At 43.7% G+C, this 20,402-nt stretch overlaps 1 protein-coding gene across 8 annotated transcripts in view; it reads right to left on the bottom strand.

Annotated features, from left to right (window-relative positions):
• Nucleotides 1-20,402, bottom strand: part of CAMTA1 (calmodulin binding transcription activator 1) — a 1,525,397-nt gene that overhangs the window by 190,898 nt on the left and 1,314,097 nt on the right. For 7 of the 8 annotated variants that reach the window (XM_033922054.1, XM_033922047.1, XM_033922046.1 and 4 more), the window contains one exon: nt 11,756-11,896. The exons of the other annotated variant lie outside the window; for it this stretch is intronic. In XM_033922054.1, coding sequence (XP_033777945.1) covers nt 11,756-11,896 — 141 coding nt within the window. The remainder of the gene's footprint in view (nt 1-11,755; nt 11,897-20,402) is intronic. 8 annotated transcript variants of the gene reach the window in all.

The raw sequence follows: 20,402 nt of genomic DNA on the forward strand, positions 1-20,402 counted from the left end.
CAAAGGTTGTCAATTGAGATGGTTCAAAGAACACCTGCTTCACATTACGGTAACACACAATACATTTGCACGGGTGTCTCAAATAAAAAGTGGCCCCCCCCCCCCAAAAGATATAACCCCAGGTTTCAAAAGAAGAAATTCACGGCGGCGCTTTTGTGTCTCCCATGAAAGACCTGGGAACATTTGTATTTTGTGACCAAGGAAAATGTTTTGTCTGGTTTTAAAGTTTTAACAACCCTGTTTTATCGGTTCATAGTCAGTGGCGTGCAAGACGCCAGCGCGCTGACAATCCAGCGCCGACAATTCAGCGCACGACAGAAGCGCACAGGGGAAAAAGTAATTTTTAAAGAGCTCTGACGGGGGGCTTGGGGTGGAAACCCCCCCACTTTATTGGTTAGTGTTCGCGCTGCTGTTGGAGGGGGGTTTGAGGGTTGGAAACCTCCATTATAGCGAAAACGGAACCTTTTCTGATTTTTTTCGGGAAAAGTTCCGATTTTCTCTATAAGGTGGGGGGTTTCACCCCCCCCCCGCGCAACAGCAGCACGAACACTAACCAATAAAGTGGGAGGGTTACCACCCCAAACCCCCAGTCGGAGCTCTTTAAAAATTATTTTTTCCCCCGCGCGCTTCTGTCTTGCGCCAAATTGTCGGCGCTGGATTGTCAGCACGCTGGCATCTGGCGCGCAATTATCCCGTCACCATTTTATCAACTGGTAAAGCTAGAGTTATAATCAAAGTGGCTGACAATGCTAAATCCTTATCAGATGTCTCTAGTATTTCTGAAATATTTAAAGGTTCTTCTTTTTGTTGTTGATTACGTCCTTTATCAGGGAGATAATAGAACCGTGAGAATGGTGGTAACATTTCTTCAGATATCTCTAAGGGCTCCTTTTACCAAGCCTGCTCCTCTTGAGCATGCGGTAGTTTTTCGGCTAGTGTGGGGCTTAGCACGCGCGAAGGTGCCCTAAAATTTCCACCAAGTATCTCTTAAGCATATCTCTGGGTGTTACCATTTCAAGCCTAGGAAAGTTGATTAACCTTAAATTATTACGACGTGAATTGTTCTCAAGCATTTCAATTTTCCTCCTTAAATTAATGTTATCTTTAATTAAGGTCTCTTGAAGTTGTTTAGATGTGGTTATTTCTTTTGGAGCAATCTCATAGACTTGGCTGCTGGCATTCCAAGAACTCAAGCATCGGCATTCTGGAACAGACCAAAAGCTTCGTCCAGACCAATAACCCATTTTCAACAGTGGTCCGTCCAGGTCGCCACTACTTGGCAATATACCCCTTTCATTTTCTTTTGCCCGACTGTAGAGCGTGCCACGTTCAAAAGATGACCAAGAAGGAGCAGTTTTCAAGACTACCTGGACTCTCGCAAAGTCTGGCGAACACATTAATTTATGGGCTTTGAACCAGCTTGCGAAGGGAACATATGTTCAAACTTTCTTTTTGAAAAACTGGTATCCAACCATTTCAACTCTCCCTTCCTTCTAAAAAAGGGATTAAAGGAGTCAAGATCGTCAGTCAATCTTTGGTCTTTAAACTCTCTCAACTCAGGAATGGTCTCCCCTTTTTTTTTAAGGAGTTCCAAATCATGTCAATTTTTCCATAAATCTTTAAAATCTACTCTATTTGCCAAACATTTGGAAAATTAATTCTTTTGAAATGTTGCTATTATCTTCCATTTATCATTTGTAAATCATTCCCTGTTTATTTAATTGCTGTAAACTGAGTCGAGCCTTCTCAGAATGATGAAGTTAAGCTTTAGTTTAGTTAGTTTAGTCCTTTCGCAGGGTTTTCTCTCTGGGTTTTTTGTTTTTTTTTTTTGGCTCGTTGCTTCTCATATTTCTTCCACTCATCGATTCTTCTCTCCCTCCTTCCTTCCCAATCAGAAAGAGATAGAACCCTTAATTACTGGGTAATAATATAATAGGCAAAAACAAGAGTGCTTAATCCTCTGAGTTAATGAGCAGAAATACAAAACTCTTCTTGGGGGCTGTTATGAAGCAAGACTTGTCTGCTAAACCTCTCATCTGGTCCTATCCTCTCAAAGCGCAAAGCTTACAAACGAAAAACATTTAGGTTTGACTCCCTTATTTGGTTAAGGGCGGTCTTGCATGCTGTTTTGGCACAAAAGCCTCTAAAGTAGAGGTTCTTAACCTGGGGTCCATGGATGTGTTTCAGGAGGTCGAGGGTCAGATAAAAATGAACATTTATATTCACTACAGAGCCCATTACTGTTGATTTCTCTCACGGATAACAAGAGAGTAGATGTCGTAGTCGTAATGGTAGTAGAAAACGTTTTAATTTGCACAAGAAGAGTGGCTACTACTTTTTGCATAGAAAGGAGTGATTGTTTCCTTTAAAGTTTAATAATACTTTGGGGTCCTTTTACTAGGGCGTGTTAACATTTAGCTCACGTATGCAAGCGCTAAATCGATTAGCATGCGCTAAATCAGTTAACACGCCCTAGTAAAAGGACCTCTTTGTGTATATCATATATGTACGAGACAACCAAATCTCGAAAAATAAAGTACATTATATTCACTACACAGGTGATAGGCCTGAGAGGCCCGCCGCGGGAGCGGACCGCTGGGCGGGGCGGACCTCTGGTCTGACCCGGCGGAGGCAAATTCTTATGTTCTTATGTTCACTGCATGCATACAGTGGTGCCTCACACAACGAACTTAATTGGTTCCAGGAGCAAGTTTGTTATGCGAAAAGTTCGTTATGTGAAACGCGTTTTCCCATAACAATACATGTTAAAAAAAATAATTCGTTCTGTAGCATAAAATATGCTAAGATGACATAAAAAAAGATAAATTTTTTGTTATTATTTTTATTTAGATACATCTAAAAACATAATTGTTTTTTAAAACAACACACATTTTTTAAATTTAAAGACAGACTAAGTAGAGTCTAATTTTACAGTGAGAGAGGGCAGAGTCTCAGAGGCAAAAACTGGGACTTAACTGTTCATTTTTTTTTTTTTTTTTAGCATCGGGGAAGCAGCGAGAGTAGCTCCGCCCCCCCCCAACGCATCAGCAGTAGGCGCCGGGCCCCTGCGAGCCGACGGTCCGCCACTGCACAGGGAGCCAGGCGGAGAGAGGGCAGTTAAGCGCAGTGCCTGCGCGGAAGGATGCAGCTCGGGCGACTTCGTTGTGTGAAACGAAGTTCGTTGTAGGAAGCAAGACATGAAGTTCGTTGTGCGCAGCGTTCGCTGTGCGAGGCGTTCGTTATGCGAGGCACCACTGTAGTTGTGTTTATGGGGAAGGGGGTCCGTAGCTTTCATCAGATTCTTAAAGGGGTCCGTGACTCAAAAAAGGTTAAGAATCACTGCTATACAGAGACCTGAGCTTAAAAAAAAAAAAAAAGGAAGGCGCTTCCCCCCCCCCCAACACTCAGTCTTATTGGTTAAGTGCATCTCATACAGAAAACAGTGAAACTGTCGTATTAACTGATGTCTCTATGTGATCTATGGCAACTTCATTACACTGTCAAAGGCTAGCTGATCTACAATTGGTTTATCTGGATGTCTGGAGGACACGTTAGATAAGCAATCTCCTAATGTATATCATTAGTTAAAAGAAGACGTTAGATAGAGATGCTACCTTTATGAGTCTACCAAGTGTTTAAGGGCACAAGTTTCCAGGACAAAGATGATCTTACCTTATACAGCACCCGCAATACAGAACATCGTCTGACATAAAGAATGACACGGGGACAAATTTTTCCTCGTCCCCGCGGGAACTTATTTTTCTGTCCCGCCCTGGCCCCATTCCTGCAAGCTCCGCCCTCATCTGCACAAGCCTCCAACACTTTAAAATCCTAAGTAGCAACATTCTAGAGCTCAGATTGTGATGTCATAATGCCTCAGTCCACCAATGCCTAAGCTCCGTCCTCGTCTGCACAAGCCTCCAATACTTTAAAATCATAAGGCTTGTGCGATTAAGGTGGATCTTACAGGAGTGGGATGGGGACAGGGACAGTAACAAATCTTGTGGGGAAGAGACGGGGAAATTGAGTTCCTGCGGGAAAGGGGAAAAATTTGTCCTGTGCCTTTCTCGCGTCTGAAGAAGGGCCTTAGCAATGGTGCGACCAGATGGCTCTGTTTATTCAGAATTCCAACACAGCACAGACGTAGCCAATAAAAATAGTTACAATTCACTAAGACTGATCAAAAATCTTTATGAAAAAATATAGACGGTACCTTTTTATTTTATAATTTGTTCTCTTTTTTTTTCTATTCCTTTGTTTTCACAGATGCAACTAAAATATTTTCTCCTCCTGTTAGATAACATCTAAACACTTCATAATACTGAAATCATATTATGGGGCTCCTTTAAAGAGTTGAGGTGCTTAACCCTTCCGTAAGGAACGGTATACTGTTCTACAGGAAAGAGGGGTGCGTAAGGGGGGGAGGACGGAGGGGGGGGCAGTCCGCCCCGGGTGCCATCTTGTTGAAGGCACACTGCCACACGTGTGCGTCGCTTCCCTTCCCCCGTACCTCTGTAATGTTTCTGGCGCGAGCAACCTGCTGTCGTGTTAGCGTCGACTCTTCCTCTGATGTCACTTCCTGGACCCACGCCTAGGAAGTGATGTCAGAGGACGAGCCGACGCTGCTGTGACAGCAGCTTGAGGGTTGCTGCTTGCGCCAGGAACTTTACAGGAATTAAGAGTTGAAAGCAGTTTCCAAAAAGTGGGCCTTTAGCTTGGATTTGAACACTTGCCAGGGAAGGAGCGCGACGTATTGATTCAGGATGTTTAACTGTTCATGCGGAGGGTGATAATAATAATAATTTATTTCTTGTATACCGCTAAACCAAAAGTTCAAAGCGGTTCACAACAAAAAATACATACAATTAAAATCTAAAATTCATAATAAACAGTCGATGTCTGAATACAATAAAAACAGTCAGTAAAGGAATTTATCTGATAAAAATCAATTAAGTTAAGACAATAGAGGAGATTAAGATATAAAAAATGAGTAAGAATTCACTGGCTGCCATTCGAATCTAGAGTTATTTTTAAATTCGCATGCTTCGGCTACAAATCGGTAAATGGTTCATCTCCAAGTTACATCAATCCTCATTTTAACCGGTACTACACAAGCAAGAAATCCCGTAGAACTCAGCTGTTCGCCTTCCCCTCGCTAAAACTTTGTCACCTCAAAAGATTCCTAGACAAAACCTTCGCCTTCCAAGCAGCCAAGCTGAACTCATGTCTTGCCCAAATGATACTAGAGGCCCCCACTTACCTCGGCTTCAGAAAATCACTCAAAACTTACCTATTCAGCGAACAAGACCCCTAAGGGCCCCCCCAATTTTCATTACACTTCGCCCCCCCCTAATTCGCCCCCCTGCTCTTCTCCTCCTCCACGATAGCTTCTCCATTCCTGACCTTCCCCAATCCCCCCTCCTCCTCTATCAAGTTCGGTTAAAAATTTGTTATATAGCTGATAAATTGTTGTAAATCTGCTGTCAACGCGGATCCTAATCTAACTGATGTAAACCGCCTAGAACTCGCCGGGTATGGCGGTATATAAGAATAAAATTATTATTATTATTATTATTGGTAGATTATGCAGTAGTGAAACTAAGAGGAAAACATGTTAAGCAAGTGTGTTTTTAGTGATTTTCTAAAATTAAAGCAAGACGTGGCCTTTAGAATTGATTTTCCAAACCACGCATTCAATCTGTGCGCCAAATATGTTATGGAACGCTAGGGTATATAACCAATTCCACGTCCAACTTTAGACGTAACCACTTATGCTGCGTCTACGGCTGATGTAAGCGGTCGCGCCTAAACGTGGATATTCGATAAAGTGCGCGCAAGAACAGTGGGGACCGCCCAGGTCCTGCCCATGGTCCTCTCGCGGGAACTCCCCTTTTTGCAGTGGAGGCGTGGCCTAGCGGTTAGAGCAGCTGTCTCGGCACCCTGAGGTTGTGAGTTCGATTCCCACTGCGATGCTGGGCGAGCCGCTCAGCACTTCATTGCCCCAGGTATAAAGGGCGTCAAGGAAGCGCCTGTCTAAAATATGTAAATTGCAGCAAGACTGATTACAGGCATCCCCCGAATGTGCCCTATATCGCCGGTTTTGGGTACCAATGCAGCAAAGAGTGCATTTCCACGGTCTTGTCTATCATACCGAGTGTCACCTCTCTCTGACGTCACCTCTCTCTGCGGTTATGTCACACACATGCATGGGACGTCACATCTGCTCATGCGCAGACGCCCTCCCGACATTACTCCGAGCAGGAAAAGGAGTTGGCTGGGCAGGGCTGGGACGGAACGAGGCTCGAGGCATGACTTGGGTTTTACAACTGTAAAATCTGGTAACTCTACGCTTTGCTATAATTTTGATCACTGCATATTTAAACAGGCTTGTTTTGGAACTGCTTTTATTATCAACGAGACTAAGTTGTAGCAGCGCTTCATCATGGAGGCCAGCAGAGGGCGCTGGTGAATGCCTAAACAGATTGTGTTCCAAATACTGTACAATTCAGTGCATCTTTCTCTCATCTAAAGTTCCCACCATCCGGTCATCTTGCATCAGCTCACATAAATATTTATATTTTGTTTTCTATTTTATAGAAAAAAAAACAATGAAGAAAAAAATCAATGGGGTCTATACAGTGGCATACCGAGGGTAGGATGCACCCCCCAACCCCGCACCCTCCTCTCTGCCCCCTGCTCTCCACGCCAACCCCCTCCTCCTTCTGCAGCCCAAGCCACACTTGTGCCCTCCCTTCCCACTCCTGTGCCTCTTTAAATCTTCACCAGCGTAAGTAGCTTCTCCGGCCTGCTGCTTGCGCTGGCATTGGCTTTTCCTCCGACCTCATCACTTCCTGGTCCCGAGACCCGAAAGAAATCTCAGAGGGAGCCAGGCTAGAGTAGGTGCTCGCGCTGGCGAAGATTTTAAAGAGATACAGGGGTGTGGGGAAGGGAGGGCGCAAACATGGCACGGGGGGAGCGGTGAGATGCTGGTGACCCCCCACTAAGAAGGCACCGGGGACAGTCCGAACCCCCGCCTCTGGTTCTATATTCAAAGTCTAGATAAAGACGGTATATAAATTTAAAAAAATAAATAAATACAATTTAACTGGCCAGAAATAGCTCCTAGCTGGTTAAACCGCTTTTTCAGGTATAACTGCTAATTTTTACCTGCACTTTGCCAAATAATGCCACTGAAAATGTTGGGTTAGCATCCAATAGGAAAGGAGCTACTTTGAAGGCCTATTGGTGGCAGAGTCAGTACTTGGCCAGTTCCGTACTTAACTGGCCAAAGTAACCACATAAATAGGACTAGATTAAAGTCAGTTCTATCTTTATGTGGTTCATTATCGTTGGTTTAAGTACAGAATATCACACTTCACCGGCTATGTTTTTGCTGGCTCCGTATAGCCAGAAATTCAGTGCTGAAGCCCAGACATAGCTTGGCATTGAAATTCAAGTGAAATGCCAGCAGTGGTCAGCAAGTGTTGATTGTTGCATACCAAACCCAACATGCTTTAAGTCTTGGGACTTATATACTGCCTTTTTGTAGTTTTACAATGACATTCGTAATGGTTTACAAACAGGTACTTCAAAGCATTTTCTGTATCTGTCCCAGTGGGCTCACAATCTATCGAATGCACCCGGGATAATAGGGGATTAAGTGACTTGCCCAGGGTCACAAGGAGCAGTGTGGGGTTTGATCCCACCACCTCAAGGTGCTGAGGCTGTTGTAGAGAATGACACGGGGACAAATTTCCTTTTTCCCCAAAGCATAAAGAATGTCTCACTGTCCTGCATTGCTTATTCCATCCATTGGGATTCATAGAGGATATGCACACTAGAATATCTTGACATACCGGTCATTATTCTACACTGCTGTTCTGGCATTGTACATCTAACTGGCAACAGCGATGGACCGATCAAAGGATGTACCAGAGCAGTGGTGTAGGGGGGGTGAGGGGTGGAGCAGTCCACCCTGGACACCCATCCTCCTCTCCGACCCCACTCCTTCACACTCCTCTCTCTGCCGCGTACGTGTCTTCACTCCCCTCTTCCCCCTCCCCAACGGACCTCTAGCTCTTCGCCAGTGCGATAAGCACCTGGAACCTGCTGCTCACGTCAGTGCCAGCTCTCCCTCTGATGTCACTCGCAGGTCCCGCACCTAGGAAGTGATGTCAGAGGGAAAGCCGACGCGAGCAGCAAGTTGGCGATGCTGCTCACACAGGGAAAATTAAAGAGGTACAGGGCGGGGTTGGGTGGCGAAGGAGTGGGGAGGAAGGGGGTACACGGAGACGAGGGTGAGGGAGGGGTGCCATTCGCCCTTGCTACGCCACTGTGCCAGAGCACAGTGATGCCCTACAGCAGATGCCACACAGAACAAGAGGAAGGAGGGAGTATATGACACGGAGAGTTAAATACTCGTAGCTCAGGAGGAAATGCTGACGTCCAAGAGGGAAGAATTTTTTGGTTGTTGAAAAGTTAAGTTCTAGAGTAAATAAACCTTGATGTAAGGCTACAAGAGGATGAGAAGGAAGACGAGGAAAAATTGCTCTACAGAAAAGGAATTGGATGCAGAGCCTCTGCGGGATGTATAGTGAGGGCGATAATAGCCACAGAGTTCAGGACAGCATGGAACAAGTGTAGAAGATCCTTCTTGTAGACAAGGGAGAGTATAGGCAGAGATTGGCTCGGGAAGACAGTCAGAATGGAAAACGGATAGCGTTGATGGGGCTTGTGGTCACTAAGGGAGTAATTCTATAAAGCAGAAGTCACACAGCGCAAGAAGACGTAAGACCACCTCCTAGCAACGCAAGCAGCAAAACTAGATCACCACCTCTCCGGCATGCTGACACCCACGACCGCCTAACAAAACATTCTGAAAACCCTGCGATTCCAAAAATTTATCAAGAAAAACTAATGCATCTCCTTGACTAGTCCCAATCTCGTCAATTCCCCAGCTAAGTCTCAACCGTGTAATTAGCACCCTAATCGGTCATTTTCCTGGAACTGTCCCGTTATCTTCTTTTGTAATCCGCCTAGAACTGCGAGGTATTGGTGGACTAGAAGTCCCTAATGTAATGTAATTAAGTATGGAGATGAATTCTATAAATGGTACTCGCAAATCGGCACCAGAAAAATCAGCATTACGTACTCTGTAAACCACCTAGTTGTAGACTGTATATAAATTTTTAAATAAATAAATATTCTATAGAGGGCAGTCTAGGATAAGCGCCTTTTATAGAATAGCATAGCCAATCCCTGGGCCTAAAGTTGCGCATTGGTATTTACGCCAGCTGAAACCTGGTGCAAATGCCAACACTCAACTCATAGCATTTTGGCATACATATGGCCCTATTCGAAAACATTGTGCCCAATTTTTCAAAATGACCCTGACCTGCTCATGCCCCCTTTTGAGTTGCCTGCTATGGGATTTGACACTCAGCATAGGTAGATGCATGCGCAAATCCAAATTAGTACCAGTTAACTTTAATACATTGATAGTTAAGGCATCTTAGATGTGTGCCAAAATTTCGGCCCCATACCTACAGAACCGTAGGGCAAGTGCATATGCGTATGTGAATGCCAATATCCAGCTATGCATTATTCTATGCCTTTTGCAAAGGTGGGTTTACACGTGGGCAGGATCTAGAAAACACACAGGAACAGACGATAAATCCACCGCCGATCCAAAAACAAGTCAAAACACAGTAGAGATGACAAAGAAGACAAAGGCGTTCAACCAAATTTTGAGTAAAAATGACTCGAATCGTGTTTCGGCCACAGGGTCTGCAACAGGAGTCTGATGTGTAACTGAACAGCTATTTATCAGTTCTGAGAACCTTTGAACAAATAGTCAAATTGTAAAAAACACAGAAATGCTAAGCAATAAAGCAGTGCTCTTCAACCACCGGTCCACGGACCAGTGCCGGTCCACAGAAATTTCCTGCCGGTCCACAGGGCCAGCACGTGCATCAGGCCCAAAACAGTGTTCTTGAACCGCCGGTCCACGGTGCGATCGATGCGGTGTTATCTTCGAGCCAGCTCCCTCTTCCTCACTGATTCAGTGCACAAAGCCACGGGCAGTGGCTCCTACGGGCATCCTGCGCCTGAACCGGACGCCTTCTCTCTGACGTTGCAACGTCGGAGGGAAGGCTTCCAGATGAGGCTCGGGATGTGCAAGGTGCAATTAGTACTATTATGGGGGAGGGGTCTGGGGTGGAGATTGGGTAGAGATGGGCGGGGTCTGGCCCACGACTTAGCCCAGTGTTCTTCAACCGCCGGTCCACGGACCGATGCTGGTCCACACAATAATTATTTTATTTCTGCCGGTCCATAGGTGCAATAAAGTAGTGAGCGAAAAGAGCTGCCAATGGCATATCATTATAAGATGTCATTGGCAGCTCTTTTTGCTCAATACCTTCTTGTGTAGTATTTTTGTGTTGTATTTTTTTTACAATTTGACCATTTGTTCAAAGGCTCTCAGAACTGATAAATAGCTGTTCAGTTACACGTCAGACTCCTGATGCAGGCCCTGTGGCCGAAACACGATTCGAGCCGTTTTTACTCAAAATTTGGTTGAACGCCTTTGTCGTCTCTACCGCTGGGTCTAGAAAGGGCATGTAGTTACGTGCGAACGTTATACATTACTATCATTTTTACGTGCATTTTTCGCCATCTAGATGTGAGCGCTTACACCAGCTCTATGGCTGATGTACGTGATCATAAAATTTGTGCATACAATTTAGTTATCAGTTACACTAATATTCTAGGAAGGAAACTAGGCTCCAAATTGGTACCTTCTCGGTAATTAAAAATAGGTGCACTGTTATAGAATTGTCTTCCCGCTAATATTCTGTAAGCTACGTGCATATTTGTACACTTTGCTCATGCATCACCCATATGTACACTCAGTGGCAAAGTATGCCCCATCAAAATAGTACAAGCTTTTTCCCTGGTTGATATTCTATAAGAGGTCATTTACTTACTTAAGTGGACACTTACACAAGTAAATGATTAGAATAACACCTTTTACATACCTTCCTGTTACTTAAAACTAGGCGGTGTCTTCCTGAATTACCCCCTGTGTATCTCTATACCTTGTAATTCCTGTCGGGGAGACCAGAATGGCTCATCCTTCCACTGCGGTCTGGACTCTTGATTGTCCCACTGACATAACAAGACTATCATCTGTGCCTTTTATTTGTAGGGCCTACAGATCTCCAGAAAACCAAGTGTCTACAAATTCTTTTGGAAAAGCACAAACAACTCATGTCTGAGCCCATGGAAATTATATAACTTCTCAAGTGCTAGAGCGAGCACTAGAGGTGATACGGGAATGCAGATCTCCAAGTATTTCAACTTGGTTCTCTAATTGCTGGGCTACTGTACCCAGTTTATGACATAGCGTCATGGAGCACTGACCCACTGCTGGTCTGCTAACGTCCTTCACCATTGGGAATAGACAAGCACAGTCTAGAATGGATTAATCTGAACGTTAGAAAGGCTTCTTAGGACTCTAGTCTTCCGAAAGACAAAGTATTAGATTGTCCCTGCCAAGAAAACCCCATTCTAAATCCTGTTCACATATTTCCAGATTTACCAGAGGTCTTTGCCAATAGCCTGTCATGTGAAGCGCTGCAAAACCTCTTCCTAATTTACAGGACTTTTCATTATGCTACAACAGAATTCAGTTCACAATGCTAGAGGGAACAAGCCGAGACCAGGCATCCTAAGTCTTGTATCTCTCTATATTTACCTAAGTTGCCGGTGCAGAGACAGCTGTGTGTCCGAGGCTGTGGCTTGGTTTGATGACTGTCAAGGATCTGCTGAACAAGCTGCTCCACAGAGAACCCTGAACTGCTGTTCCCATTGCTGCATGTCCACTTAATACCATGAACTGTGGAAAGAACATCGGAAACGACGCATTAGAGACTTGTCATTCTTTCAGAACCAGGAGCGATGCCGGTAACCACAAGGCCTGCAGATAAATGGGTATGGAATGGAAAGGAATTTGACTATATCATCTACCAATTTTCAGGCAAACTGCATTGTACAACTCAAAATGCACCAAAGGTAAAAGAACTTTAACAAAACAACCATGCAAGGTGGAGATGCTACCTCTATTAGGCTCAGAAATATTTAAAGATACAAGTTTTTGGCGACTACTAAGGTTTCTTCCTCTGACAATATACTGTAGCTGTCGTTAAAAGAGCATTGCAAGCATAATGGCAAGTTTTGCTGCTGGACATTAAAAATGGCTTATAGTCTACTGAGGCTCATCGTTCCCACTGGCCACATCCATGGTGTGCCAAGAGATCAGATTGAGGATAATGGCTCATCTGTCCCTTCAATTGAACGGGTAGAGAAGGAAAGATCAAGTCCTTCTGCACGAGATGTGTGTCCCCAGCACTAAGGAGTCCTTCTTGAGATAAGCTAACTCCTACATAGGACTGTAATTGCAAATTCATTGACTGATGCACTTGGCTGGACAATAAGGCATTCTCCTTGCAATCGAAAACCACTGCAGTACTATGGTGAAACCAACTATTGTGTCTTTGATGATACTATTCCTAAATTTTTTTTTTTCTGCATTGCGTTTCATACTATCTGAAGAAGGGGACTTCATATTTTTCCAATCTTATGAACATCATCATTGGATAATTCCTTTACTGGTTCAATGCAAATTATCACAGCCCAGGAAACCTCCATATAATCAATCAACTACTTATTAATATGGGAGTGGAGCTCTTGGCGTCTATGTATTTGGATACTGGTTTACTGATATTTTCAACCAGAAAACAGAATTTTACACCAGCATGTCTTGAAGGGGGAGAGGAGAAGGTCTTCCAAGAGTTGTAAGCAAAGGGAAGAAGCAATGCATAAGAAAGGGAGAAAGGATAGGCAATTTCTTCAAGATCAAGCAATGGCAGCGCTTTAGCTTAACTCTATGTGCTACTAACTAAGACTACAGCACTAGGTCTTCAACGTACACTGCATTTCCCTTGTTTAAACACCCTCAACATCAAACACCAAAACGTTACAACTAGCTGAGCCCCAAGGACAGCAAGACAAGACAAAAATGAGCAACCATGGCCAACAATCTTCAGCCTGGCGTTGTCCACTCAAAGACCTGTACCCCGCTCCTGTTTTTAAAGCTTGTACCCCTCTGTGCTCAACTATGACCCAACATCCGCTAGAGGTTTGCTTAAAGAAAGCGTTTTTGTAAACGTGCCATTCAGTTTCAGAATTGCAAACAAAACTTGGTACAGTAGTGTATGAAACCTACAAATAACGGGATGGTATTCAGCTGGCGGTGGTCAATGTTTTTTTATTTATTCATTTTAAAGCCATAAGTACAAAATAAAATAAAATATGATCATATAATTCTATAAAAGCACTTAAATACAATTATAATCTATGACAAAAAGATATGTCTCCCTCCCATAATTATATTCAAAAAGTACACCCAAATTGAGAATTGAAAAATACATTCCAACCCGTCCTCCCACCCACCCTGGACGTGTATGACCAAAGGGCATAATCAGCAATCACTCTTTGCAAAATTTTGTCAATGGCTCCCAAATCTTCAGAAACTTTTAATAATATCCCTGATGTATGGCCATATTACGTTCCATCTTAAAAAAATGACAGAGAGACTCCCACCAAAAGGAATAGATCAGTCTATCCCAAAAACTGGTCTTCGTGACATTTGGAGCATTGAGATAAAGCATCAGATTACTGCGTCTCAATGGCCACGAATCTGGACTTGGAGGATGAGATGTACGTTGTCGGTATCTATGAAACAAATGGGTTTTTTTGTACATAGAGCAGTTTGGACCACAGTTCGGTTACAGAAATTAGATAGTTCCCAGTCTAATAGGTGTTGGCACTGTAATCTCGAACCTGGGACATTAGATCATTTATTATTTTATTGTCCCTTGATACTTCAATTTTGGAGATCCATTTGGGATCAGATAAACAAAGTAATGGAAAATCCAGTGGCACTATCATATGACACTGTGCTATTTTGCACTATGATGAGAGCTAAAAGCCAAATATCATCTCACAATAATAAACTTCTCTTTATTATGACAGGGGTTACCATGCAGCTTATTATAAGGAATTGTTTTAATGCTGGCCGCTGCCGGCTGAATTGTGCCTTGTTATTCAGTGACAGACCCTATCCAGGTACCCACACTGAATATCCAGGCAGTCGGCGACCTGCCTGGAATTACCAGATACCATTAAGTCGCTACCCATGTAACTTCGGATAGCCTTTTTGTTGCTTTAAGCTAACTAGATAATTAATTTGACCGCCATAGTTGAATATTGAGAGTTTTTGCTCTCACTCTTCTCTTAGATCACCCTTGCCCCAATTGGATAGGGCTATGTAGTCTTCCTGGATTCTCAGTGGCATTAATCCAGGGAGCCTCTCCTATAACATATTTTTTAAAATATTCTTTATTGATTTTCCACCTATCAACAGTGCAATAAATAAGTAGATGTACATATAATAATTCAAGAAATGCACCTTCATCTTGCAGAAATACATAAGCAATCATTTGTACCCCCACCCAAATGACTAATCAAGAAAAACACAAATACATAGATTCCTTCAATAACCTTTCGCAAGTTAAATTAATGGTATATCTCAATCCCCCTCCCACCCCCCTTGGGCGAGTATATTCAAAGGGCTAAAATTAAAATCAATAGTCACTCCATACAGAATTTTGTCAATGGCTCTCAGACATCCTTAAATTTCTATAATGTCCTTTTTGTAGTGCATTCATACATTTCCGGTTTAAAAGAGTGGCATATAGATTCCCACCAGAAATTATAATTTAACCAGTCCCAGTTTTTCCAGTTCCTCAAAATAAGTTGTATGGCAACTCCTGTCATGATAAAGAGAAGTTTGTTGTTATGGGAAGCTATTGGGCTTTTAGCCATCAATACCGTGCCACATAGCACCGCATCATATGTCAGTTTCAATGGGACGTCCAGTATTCTATTAATTTGACCCCAAATGGATCGCCAAAATCTAAGGGGTCCTTTTATCAAGCTGCGTTATTTTTTTTAGCCGGCCGCGGGAGTCAGCGCGTGTTGACATGAACGACGCGCTAACCCCATTAGCACGGCTTGATCAAAGGACCCCTAAGAATCAAGGGACCTCTCCTACCCGGTAACATCCCGCTCAATTTTGGCCTCACGATTACAGCCATAATAAGGGCTTTTTGAGTTGTGCAGCTTACACAGGACGAAAATCTGAAGGGGGGGTGCATAAATCACCCCAGCCCACCGCCTCCTCTAGGCCGATGCAAGTTTTGCTTGATGTGATCCCGATTGTGGGAAAAATATTTTGTTCATTTTTGATTGTTACGGGGTTTGACTGCTTTTCGGATGATTTTCAGTTCATTTTAGACATTGTGTGAAAAACTTGATGAACACACATAAAAGTCTTTAACATACAAATTAGAGAATGACACCGTCCCCGCGGATAACCGCGGGAAATAATCCCATGTCATTTTCTAGTGTCTATTTCAACTCGGTCCTTCTACACCAGCATTCTTCAAAGCAAAGCTTGCGGGTCAGTGGTTGTGGCCATTCATACTCTGATTCTTATGGGAGCCAAGGATAATGAAGCCATTGTGACATCACTGATGTGATTGGCTCTTAGGCACTGGTGGAATGAGGCATTATGACATCACAATATCTGCTCTGGATACCAGAGACTCATTCTGTAGTGTCTGTTTCAACCTCAGTCCTTCTACACCAGCATTCTTCAAAGCAAAGCTTGCGGGTCAGTGGTTGTGGCCATTCTTACTCTGATTCTTCCCTCTCTCTTTAAAGAATGGCATGAAGATGGTTTCCCATGGTTATCCGCGGGGACGGGAACGGTGATGAATTTTGTCACCATGTCATTCTCTAATACAAATATCTACTTTATGCGCATCAATTTGGAGAAGTCATTTACTGTACGTAAATCTATTGTTAATTTAGTATCCATTCGTTAGATGCATCACATTTTCTAAAACTGAATGGGCATCCCCGCGATCGCATTGAGAATTAAACAGCAAGATTTCATTGGCAAAGGTTTACCCAGCAAGCATCCTATTTGCCGACACAATTCACTCCATGGATTTAAAAGCCACGTTTATTATACACATTACATCATGGACTTCTATTCCGCCTTAACCTCGCAGTTCTAGGCGGATTACAAAAGCTGGACATTTCCAGGAGAATTGCAGGATCAGGTACTAATTACAGGACTGTGGCTTTCATCAGAAATTTACAAAATTAGGGATAGTTAAGGAACGGCAATTAGCTTGTCTGGACAAATTTCCTGAATAGCAGAGTTTTTACTTCCCTTAAACCTAAGAATAATATAGTAATTGATATTTTAATTTGCATTCGTGAATTAAAAAGGATTCTCTCTCTTTATCCTGCCTCTCAAATAACGTTTCTCCCCAATTCTCTTTGCTACAGCAGATTCTAAAACGCCTTGGGTCGTTTTAAACCCCTCAATTTGCCACTATGAAAGATACTACAAGACTGTTTCAGAAATGGTTTTAGTGTAACGATTCATTCCAGCTCCCATCAGGCATGGGTTTAGTAGAGAAAGAGGGCTTGGCAGTTTTTAGAAAGCACTTATTTGTCCTTCTAAACCTAACAGTAGAAATGAACATAAGAAGACATTGGAGAAGCCACTGCTTGTCCTCGGATCAATAGCATAGAATCTTGCTACTCTTTGGGGATTCCACATGGAATCTTCTACTCTTTGAGATTCTGGAATGTTGCCACTCTTTGGGTTTCTGCTGGGGACTTGTGACCTGGATTGGCCATTGTTGGGAACAAGATAACGGGCTTGATGGACCTTCAGTCTGTCCCAGTGTGGCAATTCGTATGTTCTTAGACTCCTCCTTGTGACCCTGGGCAAGCCACTTAATCCTCCAGTGCCCACTGCTTTAAATGTCAGTTTTGAAATGCCAAAGCGACAAAAAAGGCATTATACAAGTCCCCGTTCCCTTTACAAATCTGGTAACCCTATAACTAACAACAGACTGGTCACAGTTTGGATTTCCTCTTGCTGCATTACGACAGCTCAGAACATCCTATCCTTCATGAATTCTCAGGGGAATACCCTTGCCAGTTAGCATGTCATTTGCCTAAGAGGAGTTATTAACTTATAGCCCTCTCCATTTTTTATCAGTTTTTGAATACATATTATTTATGGAATGCCCTTTTGCCGTGCCATACTTCCATGCCTCAGAACAGTAAAGGATCCAATTATCCTCTGGGTAACTGAGGGTTAATGAATCATGGAAGACATAATTTATGTGGAAGTTATGCAATTTTTCAATGTCATATGCCATTTGCATAGAAATGATCCAGATATATTTAATGTATCAAGTGCCTTCTATTTTTACAGCTTAATCTAAGTTCCAGTTTCCTGGATACCGAAGAAATAGCGTGAAGTCAGTGATTTGCTTCTGGGGGGGGGTCATTTCACTGTAAATTCTTAATTCAATACATGTTGGAGAGCTGGGGACATTCCTAAAGTCAAAAGGGAGGCCACAAACTCAGGCCATCGTATGGAAAGGAGAGTCCAAAAGGGACACTAGCTTGGCTGAATTTTGATGGGGACGAATGCTGGCTCCATTTTGTTCTCAGTCAGCCTGTCTCAGTCCTGGTTTTCTCTCTTTCCGTGCATTGAATTTCATCGGGGAAATCAGAACTGAAATTGCCATGCATGCATTGAGCAAAATTAAATCTGGAACCACCTGTAAACGCTAGGTTATGATTAAAAAAAAAAAAAAAGAAGCCTGAAGACACGACAGAGTATTACTATAAATTATAACGCAAACTGGAGTAAACCTTCTATAAGTTGTTAAAAATTAGGCGCCATAATTTGGGCACTAAACTAGCGACAGCAGAGTTAGGCGGCAAGGGCCAGATTCGCTATACAGCGCCGCTAGCGGCGGCCGCTTAGAAAAGTGGCGCCGATCACGCGTCAGTCGCACGACGGCGCCGTTTAGACAATCATGGCTGCAAGGAAAGCAGGTGCCGGAGATGGAGGCCAGGGTCGGGCAGGCCTACTTTTCCGGCAGCTACTTTCCGACAAGAATCGCATCATAGAGGGCACCTACACCAACGTCCGGCGTAAACCATGCCTGTTTTAGATGCAGGCGCAGGGAGGCGGTCTCTACGGATGGGAGTTGGCCGCCGTCATTTGTAGGCACGTGCAAGCACCTACATTTTTGGGGGAAATTATATTTTAATGGGTTTTAAATGACTCGGCAAATTACCGCCTTGTTTATCATCAATTAAACCATTTGAGAGAGCTGGTGGTAGGGCGCCCACCGCTGCCTTTCGGAGCAGCTTTGAGAATTTGGGCCCAAATCTGTTACAGAGCTTCACTGTATGTCCACAGTTACATGCCAAACTAGGCGTGATCACTCATGTCATATCTATGGCTGGTATAAATGGTGTAAATGCAGTGGTTGGGTTTGTAAATGCTACCATGACTCTATAAGGGCACCCTGGACTATTGCAATATCATCTACCTGGGTATCCCACAAAAAGCAATAAAAAAACTGAGATTAGTACAAAACACTGCAGTTTGCTTAATCTTCGGACTGCGAAAACAAGACCACATTAGCCCATACAACAAAAACTGCACTGGCTACCAATGGAAGCGCAAATAGTTCACATTTGCATGCATCTACTTCAAACAAATCTGGGGTCTAGCACCTTCCTACCTGCAAACACACTTTACTCAAAAAGGAGGATTAGATTCAACTCTATCTGCAGTGGGAAAACCGAGCAGGAGCAAACAAACAGAACTGCAGATATGTACAACCACGTAGGCAAAATTTATTGTGACAACCCAAAAAATATATTTAAAACCTTTTTACCAAACATGGGACCCAACACGGTCCGTGTTTCGGACAACCTTCATCAGGGGTCCATGGTAGAAAAGGAAAAAACAAATGCCACAAAAAGTTGCAAAGAACAAAGTTCAGTGGAACAAAACGAACTGTATTTTCGCCGAGCGTCACATGTGATCGTGAAAACTCACATGGTGTGTGCAGTTAACAGACCCACACCATCATTGGGCCCCCGCTTCCCTTCGCCCTAAGTGCCAGCTTCCCCTACTATGCCCTTAAACAGTGCAACCAGTCAAGCCAATCAGGGCCTTAGACTTCTTCCCCTTGTATCCCAGGATAGAGAGGGAGGGGACAAAGGCCCTCCTGTTGGGATGAGTGTACGGTGATGCATGTTGGTAACAAAAATCTTATATATGAATATAGGATGTCAGGGGTGGTACTTGGAGAGACCCCCCAGGAAAGAGACTTGGGAGTACTGGTCGACAAGTCGATGAAGCCATCCCTACAATGCGCGGCGGTGGCGGCGAAGAGGGTGAACAAAATGTTAGGAATGATTACGAAGGGGATCACAAACAGATCGGAGAAGGTTATCATGCCTCTGTACCGGGCCATGGTACGCCCTTACCTGGAATACTGCGTCTAGCACTAATCGCCGTACATGATGAAGGACACGGTACTACTCGAAAGGGTCCAGACAAGAGCGACTAAGATGGTTAAGGGGCTGGAGGAGTTGCCATACAATGAGAAATTAGAGAAACTGGACTTTCCCTCGAAAAGAGGAGACTGAGAGGGGACATGATCGAAACATTCAAGATACTGAAGGGAATAGATTTAGTAGATAAAAACAGGTTGTTCACCCTCTCCAAGGTAGGGAGAACGAGAGGGCACTCTCTAAAGATGAAAGGGGATAGATTCCGTACGAACGTAAGGAAGTTCTTCTTCATCCAGAGAGTGGTAGAAATCTGGAACGCTCTTCTGGAGGCTGTTATAGGGGAAAACACCCTCCAGGGATTCAAGACAAAGTAGATAAGGACATATTGTTCACTCTCTCCAAGGCAGAGAGAACAAGAGGGCACTCTCTAAAGTTGAAAGGGGATAGATTCCGTACAAACGTAAGGAAGTTCATCACCCAGAGAGTGGTAGAAAACTGGAACGCTCTTCCAGAGTCTGTCATAGGGGAAAACACCCTCCAGGGATTCAAGACAAAGTAGATAAAGACAGGTTGTTCACCCTCTCCAAGGTAGGGAGAACGAGAGGGCACTCTCTAAAGATGAAAGGGGATAGATTCTGTACGAACGTAAGGAAGTTCTTTTTCACCCAGAGAGTGGTAGAAAACTGGAACGCTCTTCCAGAGTCTGTCATAGGGGAAAACACCCTCCAGGGATTCAAGACAAGGTTGGACAAGTTCCTGCTGAACCAGAACGTACGCAGGTAGGGTTGATCTCAGTTAGGGCTCTGGTTTTTGATCTGGGGGCTCCCGCGGGAGCGGACTGCTGGACGCGATGAACCACTGGTCTG

This window comes from Geotrypetes seraphini, chromosome 15 (assembly GCF_902459505.1).
Source record: "Geotrypetes seraphini chromosome 15, aGeoSer1.1, whole genome shotgun sequence".
Taxonomy (NCBI): Eukaryota; Metazoa; Chordata; class Amphibia; order Gymnophiona; family Dermophiidae; genus Geotrypetes; species Geotrypetes seraphini.